The 27,500-nt window shown below is 45.9% G+C and overlaps 2 protein-coding genes and 2 non-coding genes across 4 annotated transcripts in view; all 4 read left to right on the top strand.

The window, feature by feature from the left end:
- arid4b (AT-rich interaction domain 4B) overlaps positions 1–10,083 on the top strand; it is a 38,270-nt gene extending 28,187 nt beyond the window's left edge. Inside the window, 8 exon segments of the mRNA XM_065959797.1 lie at positions 2,816–2,998; positions 3,805–3,889; positions 4,339–4,537; positions 4,625–5,806; positions 5,887–6,006; positions 6,592–6,816; positions 6,906–7,052; positions 8,165–10,083. Coding sequence (XP_065815869.1) covers positions 2,816–2,998; positions 3,805–3,889; positions 4,339–4,537; positions 4,625–5,806; positions 5,887–6,006; positions 6,592–6,816; positions 6,906–7,052; positions 8,165–8,316 — 2,293 coding nt within the window. The 3' untranslated portion in view covers positions 8,317–10,083.
- A 666-nt stretch (positions 10,084–10,749) lies between these two features.
- tomm20a (translocase of outer mitochondrial membrane 20) lies at positions 10,750–20,369 on the top strand. The gene is made up of 5 exons (XM_020626746.3): positions 10,750–10,934; positions 17,282–17,328; positions 17,418–17,499; positions 19,415–19,557; positions 19,943–20,369. The coding sequence occupies exons 1-5, from the start codon at positions 10,817–10,819 to the stop codon at positions 19,985–19,987; spliced, it is 435 nt and encodes a 144-aa protein (XP_020482402.1). The 5' UTR covers positions 10,750–10,816; the 3' UTR covers positions 19,988–20,369.
- LOC114918348 (small nucleolar RNA SNORA14) lies at positions 18,888–19,021 on the top strand. Its single transcript, XR_003806943.1, has one exon. It is a non-coding gene; the product is annotated as a small nucleolar RNA SNORA14 (small nucleolar RNA).
- Positions 19,623–19,756, top strand: LOC114918347 (small nucleolar RNA SNORA14). Its single transcript, XR_003806942.1, has one exon. It is a non-coding gene; the product is annotated as a small nucleolar RNA SNORA14 (small nucleolar RNA).
- Positions 20,370–27,500: the final 7,131 nt, after the last annotated feature.

Genomic DNA, 27,500 nt, shown 5'->3' with positions numbered 1-27,500 from the left:
CTCTCTCATCTCTCTCTGTCTCTCTCTCTCTCTCTGTCTCTCTCTCTCTCTCTCTCTCTCCTCTCTGTCTCTCTCTCTCTCTCTCTCTGTCTCTCTCTGTCTCTCTCTGTCTCTCTCTCTCTCTCTCTGTCTCTTCTCTCTCTCTCTCTCTCTCTCTCTATATGTCTCTCTCTGTCTCTCTCTCCCCCTCTCTCTATGTCTCTCTTTGTCTCTCTCTCTGTCTCTCTCTCTCTCTCTCTCTCTCTCTATATGTCTCTCTCTGTCTCTCTCTCCCCCTCTCTCTATGTCTCTCTTTGTCTCTCTCTCTGTCTCTCTCTCTCTCTATATGTCTCTCTTTGTCTCTCTCTCTGTCTCTCTCTCTCTCTCTCTCTCTCTCTGTCTCTCTCTCTCTCTCTCCCTCTCTCTCTGTCTCTCTATGTCTCTCTCTGTCTCTCTCTCTCTGTCTCTCTCTCTCTCTATATGTCTCTCTTTGTCTCTCTCTCTGTCTCTCCTCTCTGTCTCTCTCTCTCTCTCTCTCTCTCTCCCTCTATCTGTCTCTCTCTCTCTTTGCTTTTTGATGTTCAGCTTGATTAAATGTTCCATGTGTGTGTGAGTGTTGTCACTGATGCATTAGCACACTAGATGCTTCAGAGGCTTCAGTGTCTTTAGAGAGAGAGAGTCGGATGTTTTGTGGTTTGGTTCAGAGCTCGCCCGCTCTCTCGCTCTCTCTCTCTCTCTCTCTCTCTGTGTTTAGGGTCATTTGGACTACAGGGCTAGAAAACGATGATTCCAACTGGGGCGTCTGATGGCCTAGTGGTGGTTATGTTGCGCCCCATGTACGGAGGCTGTAGTCCTCTCTGCAGCCGCCATTGGTTTGAGTCCCCCCCTCTGACTGAAGCTGAAACACATGATGTCATAGAGTGATGCAGTGATGTTTGTGTGTTTGAACTTGAGGGCGGTTCATACCTCTCCAGTGTCACCTGCTGTCAACATGCTGATCATACGTTTCCTGATCCTCACAGAATTTCAAGGAGAGGTGCAGAGGAGAGCGATGTGTCCATCAAAAACAAACAAACACTTATTGGCAACATTTCGGTGTCAGAGCTTCATCGGGCGAGGTGCTTGTGTTTTACAATTTGCAGCTCATGTTTTGTATGAACATCGAACACTGCAGCGTTTTAAAATATGTCTGTATTTAAAGGTCCAATCAGTGAGATGTGTAGTGAGAGATGATAAAGGTATCTTACTATCTGATCATTAAGGAAACATGCTATGTTGAAGTGCTGGCTTCTCTGACAACAATGCAGCAGCCAGTATGTCCTCCTTCTAACTTTAGATTCTGCTCCTGAATGCTCTGGAACCGTTTGGACCAGAGCAGGTAGGCGCTTTTAAGGTGACCCCCCCACACGGCCGTTTTGGACGCCCCTTGGTTTGCCAGATATGAGAGCAGTTATCAGGTCAAACCAACAGGTGTTGCAGCGATGGAAGCGGGCACTCTATGCTCTCTATGATGTTTAGAATTTAGACTGCAGTACTCATTTTAAACACTAGGTGGCTCCTGAAAGACATGAGGAACATTAGATATTCATCAATGAGGGAAAAGTCTAAAAACTCTAAAAACTTGTAAAACTTAAGAATGATGAGAACATAATTGGAAATAAAATGTGAAACAAAGTGATGATGAATGTTTGTCTCCGTCCTGCTGCACACCTGAACAGGTAAAAATACACCTGAGTGTAAATGACCCAAAACAATCTGAAAGCCATAAAAGAAGGGAAACATAAAATCCACACAGCTTTGAATCACTTCATAAGTTTGTGTCAGTTCATCAAACAGCTGATTGATTCAGCGTTTGAGGAGAGGTAACTTTGTGTTGATGGAAACAGTTTCAAACAGTTTCAGGTGTTTGTTCCTCACGTTAAGCGTGTTACACAGCGCCTGATGTTCGGAGAGAAACGATGAGTCAGCAGTCTGAGAGAGCGTCCTGTGGCTCCTCCTCCTTCCTCTTGTTGTTGTTCAGAGTCGGCCCTCAGCTCCCTCAGAGGATTGTTTGGAGCAGTTGTTGTTGTTGTGGTCGTTGTTTTTCTGGCAGCTGATTGGATCTGCTCGCGGTGCTTCCTCCAGGCGCCGTAGTCTTGCTTTAAGTTGCTGCGCTGCCTGCGTGCTTCTTCGCTGCGCTAACCCGCCCCCTGTGGCTCCTGTGGCTCCCGCACCTCACACCACTCACTGCACCGCCCTCCAGCTTCGACATCTCCTGACTGTTTCCCTCTAGCTCCCCCTTGTGGCTGCTTTGTTTCACACCGTGTGTGTGTGTGTGTGTGTGTGTGTGTGTGTGTGTGTGTGTGTGTGTGTGTGTGTGTGTGTGTGTGTGTGTGTGTGTGTGTGTGTGTGTGTGTGTGTGTGTGTGTGTGTGTGTGTGTGTGTGTGTGTGTGTGTGTGTGTGTGTGTGTGTGTGTGTGTGTGTGTGTGTGTGTGTGTGTGTGTGTGTGTGTGTGTGTGTGTGTGTGTGTGTGTGTGTGTGTGTGTGTGTGTGTGTGTGTGTGTGTGGGGTTAGCCAGCTAACTGTTAGCTAACAGCTAACTGTAGAGTTAATCCTCATGAATGATGTTTAACTGTTCTGTGATCAGCTGCTGAAGGTTACAGTAGAGCAGAGAAGAAGAAGTTAATGTTTGTGTCTAGGTCAGGGTCTAGAGTTGTAATGGGTCAGGGACGCTGAGGGGGCAGCAGATTGATTAGAAGCAGGAAGCAGGCAGCGAGGCTGGGGGGGAAACGGGGGTGGGCGGGGGCTCTGTGGGGCAGCCTAGGGCCAGGAAGTGCTGAACTGTTTTTCTTGCAGGGATGACAGCAGTCAGGAAGGTCAGGAAGGGGAGGAGTTTGAGTGTTACCCCCCGGGGATGAAGGTGCAGGTGAGGTATGGGCGAGGCCGCAATCTGAAGACGTACGAGGCCACTGTGAAAGAGGCAGACGTGGAGGGGGGAGAGGTGCTCTACCTGGTGCACTACTGTGGCTGGAACGTCAGGTAAGACAGGACCTGGGGACAAATCACCTAACGTCTATATTCACCCTGAAAAAAGAGACATATTTAATCTGACAGGGACCACCTCTACACAGGTGTCCTACATCCCTTCCTCCCAATTCTGCTTCAGTCAGTACTCTGATTGTGGAGAACACTGCGCCATCTAGTGGCAGAAACAGAATTGAGTTTTGGGCTTGATGTGGATCATTCCTCAGCTTCCACACTTTGACTGAACCCCCTGTCTGTCTGTCCCCCAGCTGTCTGTCTCTAACTCCACAGACAGCCTCAATTTGAACTCTTTCAAAGCTTCATAATTTGATGTGAACTGCTTCACTCACCTCTACCTCCCGACCCTCTCCCCCCTCCCCAGCGGGTCAGGGTTCAAGCAGAGCTAACTAGAGTGTTAGGGTACCATGACACGGAGGTTAACTAGTGCAACCAGCATCTCATTGTCTCATGTCGTTGTGTGGTCCTCTAGCACTCTAAAGACAGTGGGATGTTCTCTGTGTGTGTCGTGTGCGATGTCGTGAAACGTTTCATTTCTCCTCATACGACCCAAACGTAGCTCGTAGTTCCCGTGGTGCTGAACTGTGTGGAACATGATGTGTGGTGCTCGCTCTAAATATTGTTTCTTTCTTCATCGTGAAGGTTTGTCTGTTTCCACATTACACCATGGGAACACTTCCTGTGTGCTGGGGTCAGACAGTAGAGGTGTGCTGGGTGCTGTGAGACCTGAGATCTGAGCCACTCACCAACCCCCCCCTCCCCCCCCCCCCCCAACCCCCCCTCTCTGTGTCCTCTCTCTTCAGATACGATGAATGGATCAAAGCGGATAAGATCGTGCGTCCGGCCAATAAGAACGTTCAAAAAATAAAACACCGCAAAAAAATAAAGGTGAGAGTTGAATTGTTGTTGAATTAGTTTTGGGATTTAGTTCACTGATATTTGGGAGTTGTTGTTTATTGAATGATTCTACATGTTTTAGATTTTGGGTAATATTTTCTTTTGCTAGTTATTTGTTTAGTAAATTTAGTTTTGCATTGGTATTGTTGTAACACTGTGGGCACCAGAGGCAGGTAGAGGACCAGCATGCACCTGGGTGGGCCTATGAGTTTGTTTGTTTGCTTTCTTTTGAACCAAATAAAACGCAGATCTTTTGCATGGCGTTGGACTTCTTTAGCCTGCGTACATCACATCCCCCATGATGCATCAGTGCTCATTTGATTCTGTTTGATATTAGTTTATTTAGATTTACATCAGTTTGAGCGTGCAGCGCTCTAACTGTTGGACTTGAGCCTGGTTTTGATTGGAGGACGTTAACCTCTGACTGTTTGTCCCCTCAGAACAAGGCGGAGAGGGAGCGCGAGCGTCTGGAGAGGCTCACTGACAGAGACGTGCTCGGCCCGCCCAACCGCCTCCCACGCTCCAAAAACGGCCTGAGTCAGGATGTGTTTTCTAAGATGGACGAGGGTGAGGACAAAGGGACTCAGCAGTCTCCCGTCAAGTCTATAGAAATTACTTCTATCCTCAATGGCCTGCAAGGTAGCAACCTTCGTTAGCTTGTAGCGCTCGCTCACTCTGTGACGCGCTTCCTGTCGTCTCGCTCTCACTCTTCTTCTTCTGTTTCAGCCTCCGAGGTGTCCACAGACGAGAGCGAGCATGACGACGACGAGCACAATGAAGAGGATCACCCGGGCTGCAGAGGCAGAAAGGCCCCCGAGCCCCCACAGACCTCAGAGCGCTGGGAGAGCAGCCCCCCCCCCGAAGGACCCAAACCCCCCCCAAACTCAGGAAAGACCCTCGACCCGGCCGCGGCGGAGAGCTCGGACGCCGGGAAGCGAAGGAGCCAACCCGAGTTAGAGGGAGAGGCAAGCAGCCGGAAGAGGAAGTCTGACCCTGCAGCAGAGAGACCGCCTAAAGGACAATCCAAAACCAAGACCAGGAGCACCCGGAGCGCCGACTGGCTCCCCGCCGGATCTCCACGGGCGCCCGCTCCTCCCGGGGACGAGAGCAGCAGCTCAGACGACGAAGGCGTCGCGGCGACCAAGTCTCAGGCGGGCGAGAGCGAGCGCAGTCGGCCAAAAACCAAAGGTCCCCCTTCAAAGAAGTACAACGGGATGAAGGAGAAGAGCAAAGCGGGCCGACAGGCGGGATTCTGGGAGATTCCTGAAAAAAGAGCGAAACCATCGGGACCCGTGGAGGAGCGGCCGGCGGTCCGCTCCAAAGGTCAGAAGGACGTGTGGTCCAGCATCCAGGCGCAGTGGCCCAAGAAGACCCTCAAAGAGTTGTTTTCTGACTCAGACACGGAGGCCAACTCGCCGCCGCCTCCCATGCCCTCGTGTCTGGAGGACCCGAGCGGCGAGCAGGACGGCGAGCAGGACGGCGGCCCGGAGGACGAGGCGTCAGAGGAGCCGATGGAGAACGACAAACTGCAGGAGTTCCCGAGCAGCGGCAGCAACTCTGTGCTCAACACGCCGCCAACCACTCCCGAGTCCCCGTCAGGAGGTGGCAGCGCCGTGGAGGACGCCGCTCAACCGCCGCCCGCCTCCCCGCCACCAACGCTGCCCGCCGCCTTGCCTTCAGAGCCGCTTTCTGACGCCCTCCCCCCAGGTCCGCCACAGGAGGAAGCAGCTGGCGGGCGCAGCGAGACGGACAGCAGCACGGTGGAAGTGGAGAGTCTTGGCGGCGAGCTGCACGACCTCCCCCAGGACGAAGGCGCCGCCTCCCCCTCCAAGGTGTTCGACGTCAGCCTGTCGTGTAACAGCAGCAGCAGCTGCAGCAGCCAGCAGGACGGCGAGCACAAGTCCAAAGGTACCGAGCACGGTTCAAATCTTTCAAAGTTAGAAGACAAACGTCTGTTCCTCACCGCCGTCTCTGCCTTTCCTTTTCAGCGTCTGCCAGTCAGAAGCGTCAGAAAGAATCTCAGGCCGCTGCTGCCGCTGCCGCCGCAAAGAAACACAAACCAAACCGCAAGAGCCTCGGCGTGCCTCCCAAGAAGAACAGGAAGTCAGGTAAGAGAGGAGACGGCGTCCTCACAGAGCGGCTTCTTTCACCTCAGGAATGATTTTCCTCGTTGTGAAAACACGATCTCTGTAAGGATCCTTTAAAACGTGACAAAGATTTACAATCATCAAAGTCTGAATATAAAATAATCAGAGCACTGTGGGTGGGAGGAGCCTATTGGAATGAAAGGAGTTGTTAGTCGTGGTTTTCCTTTGCACAAATAAATCTCTGATTTGAGGCTTTAAAGTTTTTCACCCAGATCGAGAGAGAGTGAAATATTCATATGTTCGTGTTTCTGTACGAGTGTGAAGCTAAATGGCTCAACGGCGCCCCCTTTTGATTTTTACTAGTAATTTTTTTTTGCCGACATTTGTAGTTATGTTGAGCATGACGAGAACTACAAAAAAGTCAACAGGAAGTCATCATGTAATGTCAACAGGAAGTCATCATGTAATGTCAACAGGAAGTCATCATGTAATGTCAACAGGAAGTCATCATGTAATGTCAACAGGAAGTCAACTACCATTTTTTGAATGTCATAAAAGGCGTTTCCAGAGAACCTAATTGATCACACCTTCCCTTCTCTCCTCCAGCCAACAGCAGCGACAGCGAGGACCAGTCCGTGGTCGAGACCATCGCCAAACCAACGGCGCCTAAGAACAGCACGCCAGACGTAAAGACCGCCGCTTCACCTAAATGTCACGGACGATCTCCTCCCTCGAGCCATAAGTACCACAAGCAGAGCGACGGCGAGCACGCGCAGCACCGAGACAGCCACGGGAGATCTCCTCGTGTTTACAAGTGGAGCTTCCAGATGTGTAAGTGTCCAATGAGAAGCCGGCTTTAAATCATCCAATCACATCGCTTTCTGTCCTGATTTCAACCTGCGTGTTTCTGTCCCTCGCAGCCGACCTGGAGAAGATGAGCAGCCTGGAGAGGATCTCGTTCCTTCAGGAGAAGCTGCAGGACATCAGGAACCACTACCTCTCCCTCAAGTCTGAGGTGGCGTCCATCGACCGGCGGCGGAAACGCATGAAGAAGAAAGAGCGGGAAAGTGAGTCGTTGGTTACAGAAGATATTCTTAAACATATTTACAGTCAGAGAACTTCCTCCTTCGTCAGACAGACTTCCTCCTGGGTCTTAACAGAGCACCACAGGTGACCTTAAGGGGTTTACCCCCCTTCATGGATCTGTAGCATGTAGGTCTAACACCCTGTAGGAGACCTTTAGAGGATGTTTCAGACCCCCTGGTCTCTGATGGAGTCAGTCAGGAGAGACGGCGAGCAGCCATGGGAGGAAAGCTAACATTAGCCACCGTCACTAGCATCAGACATCATATTTCAAATGATTTGAACGAGTTCTCCTGTTTCTCTGTCCTCGTTCTGTCCTCCATCTGTCCTCGTTCTGTCCTCGTTCTGTCCTCCATCTGTCCTCGTTCTGTCCTCGTTCTGTCCTCGTTCTGTCCTCGCTCTGTCCTCGTTCTGTCCTCGTTCTGTCCTCCATCTGTCCTCGTTCTGTCCTCGCTCTGTCCTCGTTCTGTCCTCGTTCTGTCCTCGCTCTGTCCTCGTTCTGTCCTCGCTCTGTCCTCCATCTGTCCTCGTTCTGTCCTCGCTCTGTCCTCGCTCTGTCCTCGCTCTGTCCTCATTCTGTCCTCGTTCTGTCCTCGTTCTGTCCTCGCTCTGTCCTCGTTCTGTCCTCGCTCTGTCCTCGCTCTGTCCTCGCTCTGTCCTCGCTCTGTCCTCGTTCTGTCCTCGCTCTGTCCTCCATCTGTCCTCGTTCTGTCCTCCATCTGTCCTCGTTCTGTCCTCGCTCTGTCCTCGTTCTGTCCTCGTTCTGTCCTCGCTCTGTCCTCGTTCTGTCCTCGCTCTGTCCTCCATCTGTCCTCGTTCTGTCCTCCATCTGTCCTCGTTCTGTCCTCGCTCTGTCCTCACTCTGTCCTCGCTCTGTCCTCATTCTGTCACTGAGGACTCGTTTAGAATCAGATCCATTAAATATAAAAACTGTCACATATAGAGGAGCCTCACGCCTCAGGAGACCCCCCCCCCTGAGACTTGGGGGGGCGGGGACAGTCCTCCTGAAATGGTCTAGATATTTTGTTGTGAGAATAGCGTTCCTCTGTCTCCTCCTGCATCACGTCTCTAACCTTCTCTTGTCTCCGACCTTCAGGCACCGTGGCTGCTTCCTCTTCCTCCTCCTCCTCGTCCTCGCCGTCCTCCAGCTCGCTGACCGCAGCCGTCATGCTGACGCTGGCCGACCCCCCGGTGTCCTCCTCCTCCTCCTCGTCTCAGAACTCTGGTGTTTCAGTGGAGTGCAGGTGACAGGACGGAGACTAACACACCGCACTAAGCACTTAACCAGCAGCCGGGGCCCCGCCCCCTCTCCCCTCCGATTGGATGGACGAGTCGACCTGCAGACTCTTAACTACTGGGGCACAAAAACCAGACCAGAGACTAATCAAGAAACAAGCACTATTTTCTATCGACTGTTTCCTCTCTGAAGTGGAGGACGAAGACGCTCGTTTGAAAATCCAGATTTGTCTTTTAGCGCTTACTGAACATTTCTACGAATTGTTTTTGCGAGCAATAATTTGTTTCCATTTGATGAAGTCGTTCTGCTGAGAGATGATTCTGTGTGCTCAGCGCCGTGCAGTCTGAGCTCGCCGTGTCACCGTGAGGCGTTCGAGGAACACTGCCAAACTAGCATCGAGGACGCAGGAAATGTCACCGTGCCACGTGTCTCTGTCCACACTCAGTCAAAAGTAGATGTGTTACCATAGCGACAGCAGAGAGGGCTCTCTGGACAGGAAGCTGCTCACAGGAAGCTGCTCTCTGGACAGGAAGCTGCTCACAGGAAGCTGCTCTCTGGACAGGAAGCTGCTCTCTGGACAGGAAGCTGCTCACAGGAAGCTGCTCTCTGGACAGGAAGCTGCTCACAGGAAGCTGCTCTCTGGACAGGAAGCTGCTCACAGGAAGCTGCTCTCTGGACAGGAAGCTGCTCACAGGAAGCTGCTCTCTGGACAGGAAGCTGCTCTCTGTTAGGGTTTGTTTGTGTGATGATCTCATCATTAATTCTGTTTACCTGAGCCAGGTAACTGAGCGGTGAACGAGCGGTGTGGGAACATCTCTACTTCATGTAAACAAAGCTGCTCACGTGGTGGGCGGGGCTCTTCACAGGTGTTGATGGGCGGGGTTAAGGACCATCTCCTCGATGGTTAAACGTGGAATGATACTGTAGTGCCTTTTCGTTACCACGGGACATTCTGAGGACGGACACTACTTTTTAATCCTGATCCTCGTGTCCAATCAGAGGCTCCTCAGAAACCACTGGATGCGGCGTGGGCGAGCGGCGTGGGCGAGCGGCGTGGGCGAGCGGCGAACAGTCTGATGGTTTTCTGACTTTGTGACAGAATGAAATGTGTCATCAGTCTTTAAAATGATGTTTTGTGTTTTGATCAGTGACATCATGAACAGCTGACTCTGTTAAAGCGACAGCAGCCGTACGACGACGCAGCATGAAAAGAAGACGCTGTGTTTCAACAACATGAACTTTACTCGCTCATTATCGGCATCCATTTCCTGTCATGCTCATCCCTACCAAAATAAAAGTCTGGTTGTGTTTGGTGTTGTGTGAGCTGCCTGGAGGTGAACATCTTGTAAATGTTTCTCTGTTTGTACAGACTCGCTGTACCACCATGTAACTGTTTGCTTTTGTTCTACATTTGTATATTGAGTGTTTGAGTCGAGCTATTTAATAAATAACGTGTACGTTTGTGTACAGGTTGAAGTGTAGTTAGTGTGTAAATACTGAGAGTGACAGCATGTTTCCTGATGTTTCACTTCTTTTATGTTCTTTTTTATTTCTTGTTTAGTTTGTTTTTGGAGCTCGTTGGAGGACGGCGATGTTTGGATGCTGAAGCTGTATGAAAACTTTAAAGGTCATAGAAGAAGAGAGTAAAGGAGCTCGTTGATGAAATGCTCGATAGTATTTATTAGGCTCATCTGATGATGGTCGATGTGTAATTTATTGTAAAAATGTAAGCAAAGCAGAAGCCTCTGTTTGAAATAAATGCCATAGTTTGTGAAGTACTCGCTGAGTCCGCTCACTTCTTCTCCACGCCGTTTCATTGAGAGCGAGACGAGAGGAGACGTCTTTTATAATCAACAGTTCAGATGAATTCTTATATTTTTATAACATCTTAAAACTGAAACAGGACACAGATTAGTCCCTCCAGGTTTCTGTGACCCCCTTAGTGCCCACTGTGGAACCTGCATTAGTTTGACCCCTGAAAGGTGACGGGGCCCTTCAGCGTCTGATTTGATTTATTAGCTAACACTAGCCTCCTGGTTAACTCTTGAGTTAGCCATGGGCGGCCTTGCTGGCGTCCCCTTGCGGGGTCAGGAGCCACACTTTGGAAAACACTGATCTAACGTCTCCACAGGTTAAACTAAAAAATTACAAATATCAGTAAAGTTTGTTTAAAGCTTGTTCCGTCGACATTGCGCATGCGTCTTGCTGTCTTGTGCGAAGAACAAAAATATTGTTTTACTTTTTGGGACTTCAGGGACCCCGTAGGTTTTATTTTTAAATCATAAATATAAAGGTATGAATTCAGAAATGATAAATGTTATAACGACAGGTCCTCTAACGTTTCTGCAAGTTAAACAAAAAAAGACAATTCTCAGTAAAGTTTATTTAAAAAAATAAAACGGTTGTTCCGTCGACAATGCGCATGCGTCGTGCATGATTTCCGCTCGCCCACTTCCTTAGCAACAGGCTAACGGTTAGCTGCTGTGTGGTGGTCGTCGTGCTGTCCTCACCATGAGCCGGAGTGGAGCTCTGCTGGTCGGCCTGTGTGGAGCCGTTTTCATCGCTTATTGTTTTTATTTCGACAGAAAGAGAAGAAGTGACCCGAGATTCAAAGACAAACTGCGGGAACGTGAGTGTTGAGACAGCGTGAAGGTTAAATAACAAACATTCATTTAAATTCATCTAAAGTCTGACTTAAAGTGTTAATGTGATAGATTTAATACATTATTTTATTTTATAACTGAGGGAGAAAAGAAGAGAAACATTCACTTTATCTTAATTGTCCTACTCTCGCGATAACTCGTTTAAGAAACGTGACTTCAGTTTTAACAGTATTATTCTAAAGCTGACTAATAATTCTGTTTTTATAAAAGTGTTTATAATTATATTAAATGTTTCTGTCGCCTTTTATAAAAACTATTTATATGATTGGATGTGTTTCCTGTGGAGACTTTCAAAGTAAAATAACACGTTAGGGTGAGCCACGTGTTTAACCTGTAACACGTGGTTAAAAAAAACCCACCCTAACCCTTCAATGTTTTTATTAAAGCCTAAACATTTTAAGAATTCAAACAAAGTGAATCAAAAGTCCCTCAAATTCAGATTTCTTCAGATTTTTAAGGGCAGTAGCTCAGTCTGTAGGGACTTGGGTTGGGAACCAGAGGGTCGCCGGTTCAAGTCCTGTTGCGGACCTATTATGGAAGTTGGTCTGGTAGCTGGAGAGGTGCCAGATAGACTTCTATCTGTTAGTGTGTAGACTTCTATCTGTTAGGGTGTAGACTTCTATCTGTTAGCGTGTAGACTTCTATCTGTTAGTGTAGACTTCTATCTGTTAGGGTGTAGACTTCTATCTGTTAGGGTGTAGACTTCTATCTGTTAGCGTGTAGACTTCTATCTGTTAGTGTGTAGACTTCTATCTGTTAGTGTAGACTTCTATCTGTTAGTGTAGACTTCTATCTGTTAGTGTAGACTTCTATCTGTTAGTGTGTAGACTTCTATCTGTTAGTGTAGACTTCTATCTGTTAGTGTGTAGACTTCTATCTGTTAGCGTGTAGACTTCTATCTGTTAGGGTGTAGACTTCTATCTGTTAGTGTGTAGACTTCTATCTGTTAGTGTGTAGACTTCTATCTGTTAGCGTAGACTTCTATCTGTTAGTGTGTAGACTTCTATCTGTTAGTGTGTAGACTTCTATCTGTTAGTGTAGACTTCTATCTGTTAGTGTGTAGACTTCTATCTGTTAGTGTAGACTTCTATCTGTTAGTGTGTAGACTTCTATCTGTTAGTGTAGACTTCTATCTGTTAGGGTGTAGACTTCTATCTGTTAGTGTGTAGACTTCTATCTGTTAGCGTGTAGACTTCTATCTGTTAGTGTGTAGACTTCTATCTGTTAGCGTAGACTTCTATCTGTTAGTGTGTAGACTTCTATCTGTTAGTGTGTAGACTTCTATCTGTTAGTGTAGACTTCTATCTGTTAGTGTGTAGACTTCTATCTGTTAGTGTGTAGACTTCTATCTGTTAGTGTAGACTTCTATCTGTTAGTGTGTAGACTTCTATCTGTTAGTGTGTAGACTTCTATCTGTTAGTGTAGACTTCTATCTGTTAGTGTGTAGACTTCTATCTGTTAGTGTAGACTTCTATCTGTTAGCGTGTAGACTTCTATCTGTTAGCGTGTAGACTTCTATCTGTTAGCGTGTAGACTTCTATCTGTTAGCGTGTAGACTTCTATCTGTTAGCGTGTAGACTTCTATCTGTTAGCGTGTAGACTTCTATCTGTTAGTGTAGACTTCTATCTGTTAGTGTGTAGACTTCTATCTGTTAGTGTGTAGACTTCTATCTGTTAGTGTAGACTTCTATCTGTTAGTGTGTAGACTTCTATCTGTTAGCGTGTAGACTTCTATCTGTTAGCGTGTAGACTTCTATCTGTTAGCGTGTAGACTTCTATCTGTTAGTGTGTAGACTTCTATCTGTTAGCGTGTAGACTTCTATCTGTTAGCGTGTAGACTTCTATCTGTTAGTGTAGACTTCTATCTGTTAGCGTGTAGACTTCTATCTGTTAGTGTAGACTTCTATCTGTTAGCGTGTAGACTTCTATCTGTTAGCGTGTAGACTTCTATCTGTTAGCGTGTAGACTTCTATCTGTTAGTGTGTAGACTTCTATCTGTTAGTGTAGACTTCTATCTGTTAGCGTGTAGACTTCTATCTGTTAGGGTGTAGACTTCTATCTGTTAGTGTAGACTTCTATCTGTTAGTGTGTAGACTTCTATCTGTTAGTGTAGACTTCTATCTGTTAGCGTGTAGACTTCTATCTGTTAGTGTAGACTTCTATCTGTTAGCGTGTAGACTTCTATCTGTTAGCGTGTAGACTTCTATCTGTTAGCGTGTAGACTTCTATCTGTTAGTGTGTAGACTTCTATCTGTTAGCGTAGACTTCTATCTGTTAGTGTGTAGACTTCTATCTGTTAGTGTGTAGACTTCTATCTGTTAGTGTGTAGACTTCTATCTGTTAGTGTGTAGACTTCTATCTGTTAGCGTAGACTTCTATCTGTTAGTGTAGACTTCTATCTGTTAGCGTGTAGACTTCTATCTGTTAGCGTGTAGACTTCTATCTGTTAGTGTGTAGACTTCTATCTGTTAGTGTAGACTTCTATCTGTTAGCGTGTAGACTTCTATCTGTTAGGGTGTAGACTTCTATCTGTTAGTGTAGACTTCTATCTGTTAGTGTGTAGACTTCTATCTGTTAGTGTAGACTTCTATCTGTTAGTGTGTAGACTTCTATCTGTTAGCGTGTAGACTTCTATCTGTCAGTGTGTAGACTTCTATCTGTTAGTGTGTAGACTTCTATCTGTTAGTGTAGACTTCTATCTGTTAGTGTGTAGACTTCTATCTGTTAGTGTGTAGACTTCTATCTGTTAGTGTGTAGACTTCTATCTGTTAGCGTGTAGACTTCTATCTGTTAGTGTGTAGACTTCTATCTGTTAGTGTAGACTTCTATCTGTTAGTGTGTAGACTTCTATCTGTTAGTGTAGACTTCTGTCTGTTAGCGTGTAGACTTCTATCTGTTAGTGTAGACTTCTATCTGTTAGTGTGTAGACTTCTATCTGTTAGCGTGTAGACTTCTATCTGTTAGCGTGTAGACTTCTATCTGTTAGTGTGTAGACTTCTATCTGTTAGTGTAGACTTCTATCTGTTAGTGTAGACTTCTATCTGTTAGCGTGTAGACTTCTATCTGTTAGTGTAGACTTCTATCTGTTAGTGTAGACTTCTATCTGTTAGTGTAGACTTCTATCTGTTAGTGTAGACTTCTATCTGTTAGCGTGTAGACTTCTATCTGTTAGTGTAGACTTCTATCTGTTAGCGTGTAGACTTCTATCTGTTAGCGTGTAGACTTCTATCTGTTAGTGTAGACTTCTATCTGTTAGTGTAGACTTCTATCTGTTAGTGTAGACTTCTATCTGTTAGTGTGTAGACTTCTATCTGTTAGTGTAGACTTCTATCTGTTAGTGTAGACTTCTATCTGTTAGTGTGTAGACTTCTATCTGTTAGCGTGTATACTTCTATCTGTTAGTGTAGACTTCTATCTGTTAGTGTAGACTTCTATCTGTTAGCGTGTAGACTTCTATCTGTTAGTGTAGACTTCTATCTGTTAGTGTGTAGACTTCTATCTGTTAGTGTAGACTTCTATCTGTTAGTGTGTAGACTTCTATCTGTTGGCGTGTAGACTTCTATCTGTTAGTGTAGACTTCTATCTGTTAGTGTAGACTTCTATCTGTTAGTGTAGACTTCTATCTGTTAGCGTGTAGACTTCCATCTGTTAGTGTAGACTTCTATCTGTTAAGTGTAGACTTCTATCTGTTAGTGTGTAGACTTCTATCTGTTAGTGTGTAGACTTCTATCTGTTAAGTGTAGACTTCTATCTGTTAGCGTGTAGACTTCTATCTGTTAGCGTGTAGACTTCTATCTGTTAGCGTGTAGACTTCTATCTGTTAGCGTGTAGACTTCTATCTGTTAGTGTAGACTTCTATCTGTTAGTGTAGACTTCTATCTGTTAGTGTGTAGACTTCTATCTGTTAGCGTGTAGACTTCTATCTGTTAGTGTGTAGACTTCTATCTGTTAGTGTGTAGACTTCTATCTGTTAGTGTAGACTTCTATCTGTTAGCGTGTAGACTTCTATCTGTTAGTGTGTAGACTTCTATCTGTTAGCGTGTAGACTTCTATCTGTTAGTGTAGACTTCTATCTGTTAGCGTAGACTTCTATCTGTTAGCGTGTAGACTTCTATCTGTTAGCGTGTAGACTTCTATCTGTTAGTGTAGACTTCTATCTGTTAAGTGTGTAGACTTCTATCTGTTAGTGTGTAGACTTCTATCTGTTAGTGTGTAGACTTCTATCTGTTAGTGTGTAGACTTCTATCTGTTAGCGTGTATACTTCTATCTGTTAAGTGTGTAGACTTCTATCTGTTAGCGTGTAGACTTCTATCTGTTAGTGTGTAGACTTCTATCTGTTAAGTGTGTAGACTTCTATCTGTTAGTGTGTAGACTTCTATCTATTAGTGTGTAGACTTCTATCTGTTAGTGTGTAGACTTCTATCTGTTAGCGTGTAGACTTCTATCTGTTAGTGTAGACTTCTATCTGTTAGTGTGTAGACTTCTATCTGTTAGTGTGTAGACTTCTATCTGTTAGCGTGTAGACTTCTATCTGTTAGCGTGTAGACTTCTATCTGTTAGTGTAGACTTCTATCTGTTAGTGTGTAGACTTCTATCTGTTAGCGTGTAGACTTCTATCTGTTAGTGTGTAGACTTCTATCTGTTAGTGTGTAGACTTCTATCTGTTAGTGTAGACTTCTATCTGTTAGCGTGTAGACTTCTATCTGTTAGTGTGTAGACTTCTATCTGTTAGCGTGTAGACTTCTATCTGTTAGTGTAGACTTCTATCTGTTAGCGTAGACTTCTATCTGTTAGCGTGTAGACTTCTATCTGTTAGCGTGTAGACTTCTATCTGTTAGTGTAGACTTCTATCTGTTAAGTGTGTAGACTTCTATCTGTTAGTGTGTAGACTTCTATCTGTTAGTGTGTAGACTTCTATCTGTTAGTGTGTAGACTTCTATCTGTTAGCGTGTATACTTCTATCTGTTAAGTGTGTAGACTTCTATCTGTTAGCGTGTAGACTTCTATCTGTTAGTGTGTAGACTTCTATCTGTTAAGTGTGTAGACTTCTATCTGTTAGTGTGTAGACTTCTATCTATTAGTGTGTAGACTTCTATCTGTTAGTGTGTAGACTTCTATCTGTTAGCGTGTAGACTTCTATCTGTTAGTGTAGACTTCTATCTGTTAGTGTGTAGACTTCTATCTGTTAGCGTGTAGACTTCTATCTGTTAGCGTGTAGACTTCTATCTGTTAGCGTGTAGACTTCTATCTGTTAGTGTGTAGACTTCTATCTGTTAGTGTGTAGACTTCTATCTGTTAGCGTGTAGACTTCTATCTGTTAGCGTGTAGACTTCTATCTGTTAGCGTGTAGACTTCTATCTGTTAGCGTGTAGACTTCTATCTGTTAGTGTGTAGACTTCTATCTGTTAACGTGTAGACTTCTATCTGTTAGTGTGTAGACTTCTATCTGTTAGTGTGTAGACTTCTATCTGTTAGCGTGTAGACTTCTATCTGTTAGTGTAGACTTCTATCTGTTAAGTGTGTAGACTTCTATCTGTTAGCGTGTAGACTTCTATCTGTTAGCGTGTAGACTTCTGTTAGTGTGTAGACTTCTATCTGTTAGTGTAGACTTCTATCTGTTAGTGTAGACTTCTATCTGTTAAGTGTGTAGACTTCTATCTGTTAGTGTGTAGACTTCTATCTGTTAGTGTAGACTTCTATCTGTTAGCGTGTAGACTTCTATCTGTTAGTGTAGACTTCTATCTGTTAGCGTGTAGACTTCTATCTGTTAGCGTAGACTTCTATCTGTTAGTGTAGACTTCTATCTGTTAGTGTAGACTTCTATCTGTTAGAGTGTAGACTTCTATCTGTTAGCGTGTAGACTTCTATCTGTTAGGGTGTAGACTTCTATCTGTTAGCGTGTAGACTTCTATCTGTTAGCGTGTAGACTTCTATCTGTTAGAGTGTAGACTTCTATCTGTTAGTGTAGACTTCTATCTGTTAGAGTGTAGACTTCTATCTGTTAGCGTGTAGACTTCTATCTGTTAGCGTGTAGACTTCTATCTGTTAGGGTGTAGACTTCTATCTGTTAGGGTGTAGACTTCTATCTGTTAGCGTGTAGACTTCTATCTGTTAGGGTGTAGACTTCTATCTGTTAGCGTGTAGACTTCTATCTGTTAAGGGTGTAGACTTCTATCTGTTAGAGTGTAGACTTCTATCTGTTAGTGTAGACTTCTATCTGTTAGTGTAGACTTCTGTTAGTTCTTCATATTGATTCATATGTGGTCAAAGATACGGTCACATGAAGTGTGAAGGTGTTTTTATTTCTCGCAGGTCGGAGGAAGCAGAATGTTTCTGGTGATCAGTCTGGACTGGCGAAGGTGACATGAAAGTTAACCCTTGAATTTCAGTTAGTTTTATTTCTTGAAGTTTGTATCTTTGACCCCTCTGTGTCTGTCGACCCTTGAAGCTGCCGGACCTGAAGGACGCTGAAGCGGTGCAGAAATTCTTCCTGGAGGAAATCCAGCTTGGGGAGGAGCTCTTATCACAAGGTGAATGAAGAGTTTAAATATGAAGTTTAGAAGGTTCTGGATCCTCTACAGCAGGGGTGCCCAAACAGTCGATCGCGATCGACAGGTAGATCGCTGACTGATTCTCAGTCGATCGAGATGTTTAGTCAATATAAAATACAATTGTAAAATAGAAAAGTGATTTCAATTTCATCTCATTGCAGTTTTTCCCACACACGATACCTGTGTGGGGAGCCAAGTATACTTCCGACCTGTTTGTATTTAATTTTTCATTTATTCATGAAATTGCTGCGTGCATGAGCGAGCGGGGGAGAGAGAGAGAGAGAGCGCGCGCGCAAGAGAGAGTGCAGGTAAAACCACGGGGGCTAAATGTTTACCAAAAAGTCATACATAGAAACTATGCTACGAGTATTAAGCACATTTGATGAAGCTGCAGCTACTTTTCTCTGCTCCTCTCTGCTGTCATGACTGTGAGCATCGCGGGGGACGAGACACACCAACAAACAGCGCAAACGCACACACATACGCACACACACGCACGCACACACACACACACACACACATACACACACACACATACACACACACACACACACACACACACACACACATACACACACACACACTTGCACTGGAGCGCCAGCCACCACGCGAACCTGTTTACTTTCAGTGCTACAGCACACAGTTGATCCGTACGGACCGAGGCGTGAACACACGTGACCCGGTCAAACGGTCGGTTGGACTTTACTCCGTTCACTCTCACCGTGTCTGCAGCTAATTTAACAAAAGCAACATCATCTCACAGCAGCCTGCTGTAGTCTGTGAACATCTCCACACAGATTAAAGTTGTTTGTTGTAAACTAAAGTAAGGGGAAAACATATGTGATATAAATACAAACGTAATATTAAAATGTAGCCTACCCTAAAATAAGAGTTTAAAAAATGTGCATTATTTTTTACAGAACTCTCATTTATTATATCTGAAACTATTTTCTGTTTGTTGTGTGAGTATTAAATGCATTTGGAGGCTGTCGGTAAAGGCTACGGCTCACTATGTGGACTGGTAGATCTCTGCAGACTGGTCTGGTAGGTCTTGGTTTAAAAAAGGTTGGGCACCCCTGCTCTACAGGAAGCCCAGAGAGACCAGATTCACATACTGAGTCTGAGTCTGCAGCACTGTTTTATTTATAGATTTATATTTGATACCTTTATTTAGAGAGAGGACAGTGGAAAGAGTCAGGGAGTGGGGAATGACATGTGGGGGTCAAAGGTCGGATTCAAACCTGGGCCCGTTACTTTCAAGGACTCGAGATTCTGTACATGCATCACACACATTAACCACTAGGCTATCGGTGTGCCGTGCGTCTTCAACGATCTTTCTTAATCCATGGCCTCGGTCGTTTGTTAGAGAGCACCCTCATAAACCCCCCGGTCTCCTCCTGTGGTCTCTGGGACAAGAGAGGGTGCGAGATCAATCTTAGAATCATCCAAAGCTGAGTGCTGAGTGTCCGTAGCTCTCGGTTATTTCACCTCTAAGACAGAAACATGAAGCTTGTCAGAATAACGGCGACATCAGTTTGTGATGGTGAACGTCGGCGTAAACGCTCCCATGAGTTTTTATTAAAAAGAAACTCACCACCAGTTGGTGCTCAGGACTTCTGTTTGTGTTGCCATGGTTTCAAAGAAAGGATGAGATGAAACACAGCAGAGGACTGTACATTCACAGGAGCAGTAACTCTGACACCTAGTGGTGAAAATGGGTACTGCAGTCTGAATTCAAACATTGGAGAGAGCTGTCTCATCATCATTTCTTCACCACAGATCTTACTGATTGCTTCTTTCATACTTTATAATGATTCATACCAACTCTCTTTATAATTCTCCTACACCTCTGTTCATGTTAAAGTCCACTTAACCCTTTGTGACCCTCCTCCAGGTGAGTTTGAGAGCGGGGTGGACCACCTGACCAACGCCATCGCTGTGTGTGGTCAGCCTCAGCAGCTGCTGCAGGTCCTCCAGCAGACGCTGCCTCCTCCAGTGTTCCAAATGTTGCTCACCAAACTGCCCAGCATCAGCCAGGTGAGCATGGCGCACAGGGGAAACCTCAGGGACATGTTTGTTTGTTTGTTTGTTTGTTTGTTAGAGAGCACCCTCATAAACCCCCCGGTCTCCTCCTGTGGTCTCTGGGACAAGAGAGGGTGCAAGATCAATCTTAGAATCATCCAAAGCTGAGTGCTGAGTGTCCGTAGCTCTCGGTTATTTCACCTCTAAGACAGAAACATGAAGCTTGTCCTCCGCTTGGATGACTTAAGCCTCTGTACATGGGGCGTGCGCACTCACCAGTAGGCCACCGGCGCCCTGATGTTCTTATGTCTGACTTAAAATCTTTGGAACAAACCGACTCTGCAGCTAACGAGCAGGTGAACGTGATCACATGTAAACAATGTTTTCTTCTGTTTTTCAGCGACTCGTCAGCACGGCATCTTTATCAGAAGACGACGTGGAATGAATGGTTCTGTAGAGAGAGAGAGAGTGTGTGTGTGTGTGTGCGCCTGATTACGACACCGCTCGACCTTTGCACATCAGCTGTCAGGACACTCGGAGGTTGAAGAAGGCGACGTCTCTGAGAAGTCTTATCATCTCCTTCCATCCATATCTCCTTTTTAATTATTTCCTGTCTGAGTTTTTTTGTTTTGCTGATTCGTCCTCGGTGTAAACAAAGACGTGTAAAGTCTCTGAACATCGCTGAGATGTGTAAATAGTCCACAGAGTGAAACTCAAATGTTCTTGTTTTTATGTCACTTCAATGTTATTTTTCTATTCCAGGTTTTCTGTCTGGATTTATTTCTGTGTGTAAAATCCTAAAAATAAAACCTGTCAACACGCTCAAAGCTTGTGTAGTTTCTTTTCTCCAGTAGATGGCAGTAGTGGTGCACATGTGGAGTTTAAAAACATCTGGATTCTTTAAATGTTTGGAGCAGGATGAAGGTGTCACTCAGGTTTCTTCCTGACCCTGGTCGTGTTAATGAATGACTCTCAGGAGGACCTGCTGTTCATAAAGTTCAGTGTTTGAGTTCCAGCTGCTGCAGGAGGACTTGATGTGTTCGTGCTGCGTGCAGAAAGTGGAGCAGCTCATAGCTCGAGAGCGAGTCTCCTGGAAGACAAACAGAGCTGTAATTATTTTTTATCCCTGTCTGCAGCTGCTTTTCTAAAGGCTGCTGGCCAGAGCAGCCCGGCCTGCAGGTTGCCAGGAAACGAGAGCGGGAGGGGGGGGGGGGGTTAGGTTTCTACATTAGGAGTGAAAACTGAACGCTGGCCCAGAAATGTGGAGTGAGCACTAAAGTGCAGACAATGTTCCTTTTTCCGTGTGTGTGTGTGTGTGTGGTGAATCGTTGTTAACGTGTCCTTTGGGGAGGCAGAGGAGAGAAATAGCAGACTGTGTTGGAGGTTGAGCTGGGGGGGGGGGTTCAGAGGCCTCCACAGAGAGCACCGCTGGCAGCTTGTCCTGTAAATAAACTCTCGGCCCCCTGCAGGCTGCAGAGGGAGACAGAGGAGGGGTCACTGAGGGAGACCAGAGACTGCACGCCATCACAAAGTAAACCAAGCGAGGAACAGGCCTCTCCATAACGCCATGTCACTGTCTGAGTCCAGGACGGGACCGGGCTCCATGGACAGACGGTGAAAAAGAGAGATAGAAATATAATAAAGAGAGCAGCTATGAGGAGGACGACCAGTAAGAACCTGACTCCTCCTACTTAGAAGAACAGAAACACTGAACTATTATTTTATTTCTGAATGTTTCTGTTTGTCGTCATGGAGTCAAAGGAGTGACGTGAAGATAAATATAAATATTAAGAGGAAATAAAAGATGGAAATATAAACACAGTGAATACAAGTTTGTGGAAAAAATGTCAATTAAAATATATGGTTAAATCAAAAATGCTTCATGTGATGCTGCAATACCAAGTCTGGCCACCAGGTAAGATTCACTTAGAGTATTAGATTAGCTAAAGCCAGTTTAATTTAATTAAATGTTAAATGTATTTAATTAAATTATATGTATTTATTTTAATTTCTGTCAGGTTATTATAAACTTTAGTTTTGTTGTTTTCTGTTATATTTTTTAAATATGCTGCTGTGAGTCATTGTGAAATGTTTGTTTGTTCACTGAAAATGTTAAATAAAGAATATTTAAAAAACTGTTCTGCATCAGTGAGCTGAACAACTTTAACTTCCCTTTAAGACTTTCTAATCAAACAGTTTTAATGTCACATTAATATGTAGAGATTGTGATGAGTCATTACTATCAGACTGCTAACAGCTCAGTGCTTTCCAACCTTTCTTATAACAATTACTGTATAAAATATTATCATGGTTTATAGACTGTTGTACACTTTGGTGTCACCAGTGTGTTTCAGTGTTTCAGTGTACCTGGCTGTGTTATATGTGCAGCCTATATGTTATGTGTGTTAACCACCAGCAGGGGGCAGTGCGGGTCTCCTGCGGTGTCTCCAGTAAATAACAGAATTAAAGGTTCAGAGAAGCTGCAGAAATCTGTTTGCAGGGAGACGATGCAGTTTGTGATCCTCTCTGTCCCAACGTTTTAAAAACATGTTTTACATTAAAGCAGCTTAAAGAACGATACGTGTTAACATCAGATATGATCTCTTTCTGGTCTTTTCAGTTTCAGTGTTTTGTACATCACATTCAGCTTTTCAGTTATTTTTGTGACAACTTTTTCAGACACTGTGTCACATACATTCAGTGTGATGGAATCTGGTGTTTCTGCAGCTTTAGTTCTTGTTGTGAGATTATAAGTAAGTTACGTCTGCTGCGTTGCTCTGGATCTGACCTGTAATGAATGAGAGAGAGAGAGAGAGAGAGTGTGTGTCCATGTGAAGACAGTGAATGTGGTCGGGCCTGTTTCTGCATGACTCAGCAGATGTTCAGTGTTTACACAGGACAAATCGTGTCATTAACCCTGAGAACAACATGAATCAATGAGGAGTCTGTTTCCTTCTTTGTGTTCCTGTTTGAGTGTGAATGGATTATGAGTCAGCTCTTCATATCTAGGGAAACATGCAGAGGAAGAAAAAAGGGAAACTATAGGAAGGCTCTTGGCGTGCATTAGGGGGCAGTGTTGCTCCAGGCTGCGTCCACACACACACACACACACACACACACACACACACACACACACTGCTGTGTTGTTGCTCTGAAGGACGTCTGAATGGAGAGAGCTGAACAGTTCCTGTTGACAGCAATAACAATGGCCGTGCCTGCAGCACACAGACCATGTGCTCAGGAGGGCTGGGTTTTAACAGTTTGTACTGATTTCCTCTAATGTGCTCACGGTGACAGGTGCACACTGTTCTTTTATTACAGGTGCAGGAAATAAAACTCTACTGGAGGTGTCATTCATATCCAGGATTAGGAGCAGAGAACCAAAGCAGTGTGATGTGTTTGTGATTGGTTTGCACAGATTCAGATCGTATGTCAGATGTTGTTCTGGGAATATTCTAATGGCCTGAGCTCCAGCGCTCATTAAGATCCTGTCATCAATATGCACAGCTGTAATTACCTTCGCTGTGTTCCTGCACTCTGAATGTCAAGGCTTAAACACTGCTCTGAAGAGCGAGTGGCATACATCCACAGAGCAGCTATCAGGAGCAGCAGCTGTGTTTGGGAGGTTAAAGGAGACAGAAATAACTCTGTTGTATGTGGTTGCTATGGCAGCTACACGTAGCTCTCTGCAGCAGCGCTCTGTGTTTGAGTGTTAGCTCGGAGCTGGTGATCACTGAGTGTTAGGTGGGGCGTCCACAGAGGCCTCGAGTCCTCCTGCGTCTGTTTTGGAACATGTTTGTCCTTCGCTCGATGATGCTCAGAGTCTCTGCTGCTGATGTCATGGCTGCAGAGTCTGCAGCTTACTGTACGTTGTCATGGAGAGGAAAAGCTGGAGAGAAACATGAGACACGTCCAGGCACTGCCAGCAGCTATGATAAAGACTGCAGCAGCTCTTCACTTGTGTGCACAGCAGCAACATGGTATATTAATTACCCCTCCTCTGTGTCACTCACAGCGAGGGAGAGGGGGAGAAAAAAATGTCCAAGGCACGTCCTTAAAATAAAGCAGCACTGTACGTGCTCGGAGTATTAACTTCCACACTGATGACCCATTTTTCCATCTCAAAGGGTCTGAGGATGGGTGGAAAAAAGTGAGGGTGGGGGGTGGAGGCAGCAGTGGAGCCAATCACGTGAATCTAAAGCAGGCTACAAATCCTGGTGGATTTCTCCTCCTCTGTGGGGCAATGCCTGACTGTCATCTGTTTTTCCATTTCTCTGCCGCTCTGCTCCTTCGGCTGCTGCTTCACCTCACTGCAGCAGAATGTTAATAACAAACCCCGAGTATTTCTCATTTAGTTTTTACATTTCTACACTTTGAATTCATTTTTGAGCCAAGAATAATCAAAATAAATCAAATAAATCACAATTAGTTTCATTTTATTCTCACATTTCTCCACTTGCAGAAGCAGCTGCATACATGAACATTCATGCTTCATTGTTTAAACACCTTTAACAGAAGAGAAGTGTCACCTGTATGAAGGTCTTCATATGAAGCTCATGATGGTTTTTATGAACGCTCTGGTTTCCCTTTTCCTGCACACGATGAAGAGACACTAAAGCACGATGTCTGCTGCTGTGTTTAATCAGACATTTAAAGCAGCATGAACAGAACCCTTCCTGTCCCCCCCCCCTCCCCCTCCCCCCTCCCCCTCCCCCTCCATGTGCAGCCGGGTTGTTTACATTCTCTGTGTGAGTGAGCTGCAGGGTGTGGACAGCCACCCCCCCCCCCAGCACTCAACCGCCCTGACTGCTTCTCTCTAATGTCATCCTACCCCTCCACCCTCCACCCCCCCCCCCCCCCCCACCTATCTCCTCATCACTAGATCCCTGATAAGGCTGAAATTCAATAGCAGCTCTGAGAGGAGAGAGAGCGTCACATGACCTGTGAATTCCTGTTTGTTTCCTGTTAAGCTCACGAACGTGTCCTGGAGGAGAATTTATTATAAACACAGAAGAAGAAGAAAAGCACCGAGCTCAGCATCAGTTGTCATCCTGTCATCAGTGTAATGTAGGAAGTGAGACGCACAGTGCGCAGGAGGGTGAGGAAGGGGTTAACTGAGCAGACTGTGTGCAGTTATTTCTCTCTCTCTCTGTCTCTCTCTCTGTCTCTCTCTCTCTCTCTGTCTCTCTCTCTCTCTCTCTGATCTGCCTTCCTGTCTCACTCACAGGCGGTGCAGCCTCTTTGAAACGAGCGAGTCAGACAGGCTTGTTTTGCATACTGTAGGTCTCTCCTGCATTGACTTGTAGCAAATCCCTGCCCTGGGGAGGCATGTCAGAGGGGGATTAATGGGAGGGCGGGGGCCTCACAGAGTTTCCCATTGTCGCAGCCCTGCGCTGTATTTTCATCCCACAGAGTGAGAAAAGAGCGAGCAGGTGGGGTGGAGGGGGGGGGGGGGGAGGTAATACAGTGGTGTTATTTCCCTCTGCCCTGATTCTTTTGAGCTGAGGGGGGGGGGGGGGGTGTAAATAATGTATGTGGAGGAGGGAGCTCTGGAGCCTGACCGAGCTCCGAACGGGGAAAGGAAAGGTTGAGCGGCCATGCTGCTGCACAGGAAGCTGGGGGGAGGAGGGGGGGGGGGGGGGGGAGGAGGGGGGAGGTGGGGCCTCTGCAAGAATGAAGCAATCCTCTACTTCCTCTCCAGTCTCTCAGTTTTACTCAGAGAGCTCGTTACTGTGTGATAATGAAATGTTGACGTGGTCATCGTGTGAAACCAGATTTCAAAATGACAACAAGGAAACAAGAAATGAGTGGACGAGTGGACGAGGTGGACGAGTGGACGAGCTGCAGACATTTCATTCATAACCACCATGACACGTTCTTTATTGAGCTAACTCTGAAGGAGGAATACTTTGATTCAGCAGCCTGTTAGCTTAGCATAAAGACTAAAGGGAGGGGGATAAACTAACAGCTCTCACAGTTTGTTCAGCAACATTTGATCATTACAGATGATGCTGGTTGGTGTTGACTCCTCCCACATCACCTGTGTGAGCTCTAAAGTCGTTAGCTGTAGCTAAGCTAACAGCACAAACCTCGAACTGAAGTCAAATGATTCACTTTAAAATATCTCTTTCTGTGCCGTCATGCTAACACTGAAAATGACTTCATGTTCGCTCTCAATAAAAACAAACTAGATCTTATTCAAACATCTTAACGTTGGTACATTTTTCAAATGTTGTTGGAGGTTTTTGTTCTTGACGGTTTCTAGACTGCTGTAGAAAATAAAGCACGTTAAAGAAACATGCAGAAGAGAAGTGGTTCAGATAGAAGTGATTGTACCCGACCTAAAAAGCCTCTGCATGTTTCTAATAAGCTCCACGAGCAGAAACGTGCTCAAACTAGGATCAATATTGGAGATGCTTTTGAAAAATGGAGAGAGGTTAGAACACAGAAAGGTTTACAGACCCATGCAGAGCTGGATAAAACACTGAAGCTTCAGAGTCCACCACATGGTGACCTGAGTGAGGGGGGGGGGGGGGGGGAGTCCACCACATGGTGACCTGAGTGAGGGGGGGGGGGAGTCCACCACATGGTGACCTGAGTGAGGGGGGGGGGGGGGGAGTCCACCACATGGTGACCTGAGTGAGCATCCACTCTAGAGAGGAGGGGGGAGACAGCTCTCTATGATGTTTAGAATTTAGACTGCAGTACTCATTTTAAACACTAGGGGGCAGAGCTACATACTGCTTCTTTAAGTTTGACCTAAACTGGAGGCTTGGTTTAATACCCATGGCTAGTTATTTCTTAATGCTAAGCTAAATGCTGCTATTCATATCTGAGGTTAAGAAGAGGGGTATGATGATCTGTCTGATCACAAGAAGATAAATAAGTGTATTTCTTCAAACAGCGCTCCTTTAACGCTCCCTTCAATGTGATGAAACCGCTCTCTTCCATTATTTTACCAGCAGCTCTGTCTTCCTCACCCCCCCCCCCCCCCCCCCCCCCGCCCCCCCTCGGCGTTCCAGCTCTGCTCTCCCTCCCACACCTGCCGTGTTTTATGGCAGTGATAAAGGGGACCTTCACCTTGAAACCTGATGGAGCAGCTCTGACTCCCACCACTACAGACATTCTAAAAACAGAACAAAGATCACTTTTCCTCTCTCGCTGTAACCTTGGTGTAACTTCAGCGCTCTGCTCCGTATCGCCCGGCGCAGCTACAACCCACTCGTTCACCCGACAACTACAAAGTGGGTTTGACGCCTTGCATCTTGTGTAACCGCCGTCTTTGAAGACTCTGGCTTTGAGCTCTGTGTCTCATCAATTCCCTACGCAGAGCTAAATTTGAATCTGAGGCGAGCACATGGGGGGGGGGGGGGGGGGGGGGGGGGGGGAGAGCACATGGGGGGGGGGGGGGGGGGGGGGGGGGAGAGAGCACATGGGGGGGGGCTTATCGGCCCGCTCGCTTTATGTGCTCCATTCAGGATCACTACCTGATGACAGCCTGCGCACGCACACCGACTTTACTGCTGTTTATGTAACCAAGTGTGTGTGTGTGTGTGTGTGTGTGTGTGTGTGTGTATGTGTGTGTGTGTGTGTGTGTGTGTGTGACTGTAGGGACAGAGATCAGTGTGTTCTCCTTCTTCACATGTTGAAATAGTTTTTGATACAGAATCTCTGAATGTAAGCTTGAGACAGTCCGGGGTCTTTCTGGTCTTTCTGGTCTTTCTGGGTCTTTCTGGTCTTTCTGGTCTTTCTGGGTCTTTCTGGTCTTTCTGGGTCTTTCTGGTCTTTCTGGTCTTTCTGGGTGTTTCTGGGTCTTTCTGGGTGTTTCTGGTCTTTCTGGGTGTTTCTGGGTCTTTCTGGTGTTTCTGGGTCTTTCTGGGTCTTTCTGGTCTTTCTGGGTCTTTCTGGTCTTTCTGGGTGTTTCTGGGTCTTTCTGGTCTTTCTGGTCTTTCTGGTCT

The sequence above is a fragment of the Labrus bergylta genome, chromosome 10, assembly GCF_963930695.1.
Source record: "Labrus bergylta chromosome 10, fLabBer1.1, whole genome shotgun sequence".
In the NCBI taxonomy this organism is placed as follows: Eukaryota; Metazoa; Chordata; class Actinopteri; order Labriformes; family Labridae; genus Labrus; species Labrus bergylta.
The sequence above is the reverse complement of the archived record's forward strand: the minus strand, read 5'-3'. Positions and strand labels throughout refer to the sequence as shown.

Bases quoted from the DNA above. Each gene is read 5' to 3' on its own strand.
- tomm20a (XM_020626746.3), top strand. From the start codon at position 10,817: ATGAGCCGGAGTGGAGCTCTGCTGGTCGGCCTGTGTGGAGCCGTTTTC. The intron at 10,935-17,281 runs GTGAGTGTTGAG...TATTTCTCGCAG, and splicing joins CAAAGACAAACTGCGGGAAC to GTCGGAGGAAGCAGAATGTT. The intron at 17,500-19,414 runs GTGAATGAAGAG...ACCCTCCTCCAG, and splicing joins GGAGGAGCTCTTATCACAAG to GTGAGTTTGAGAGCGGGGTG.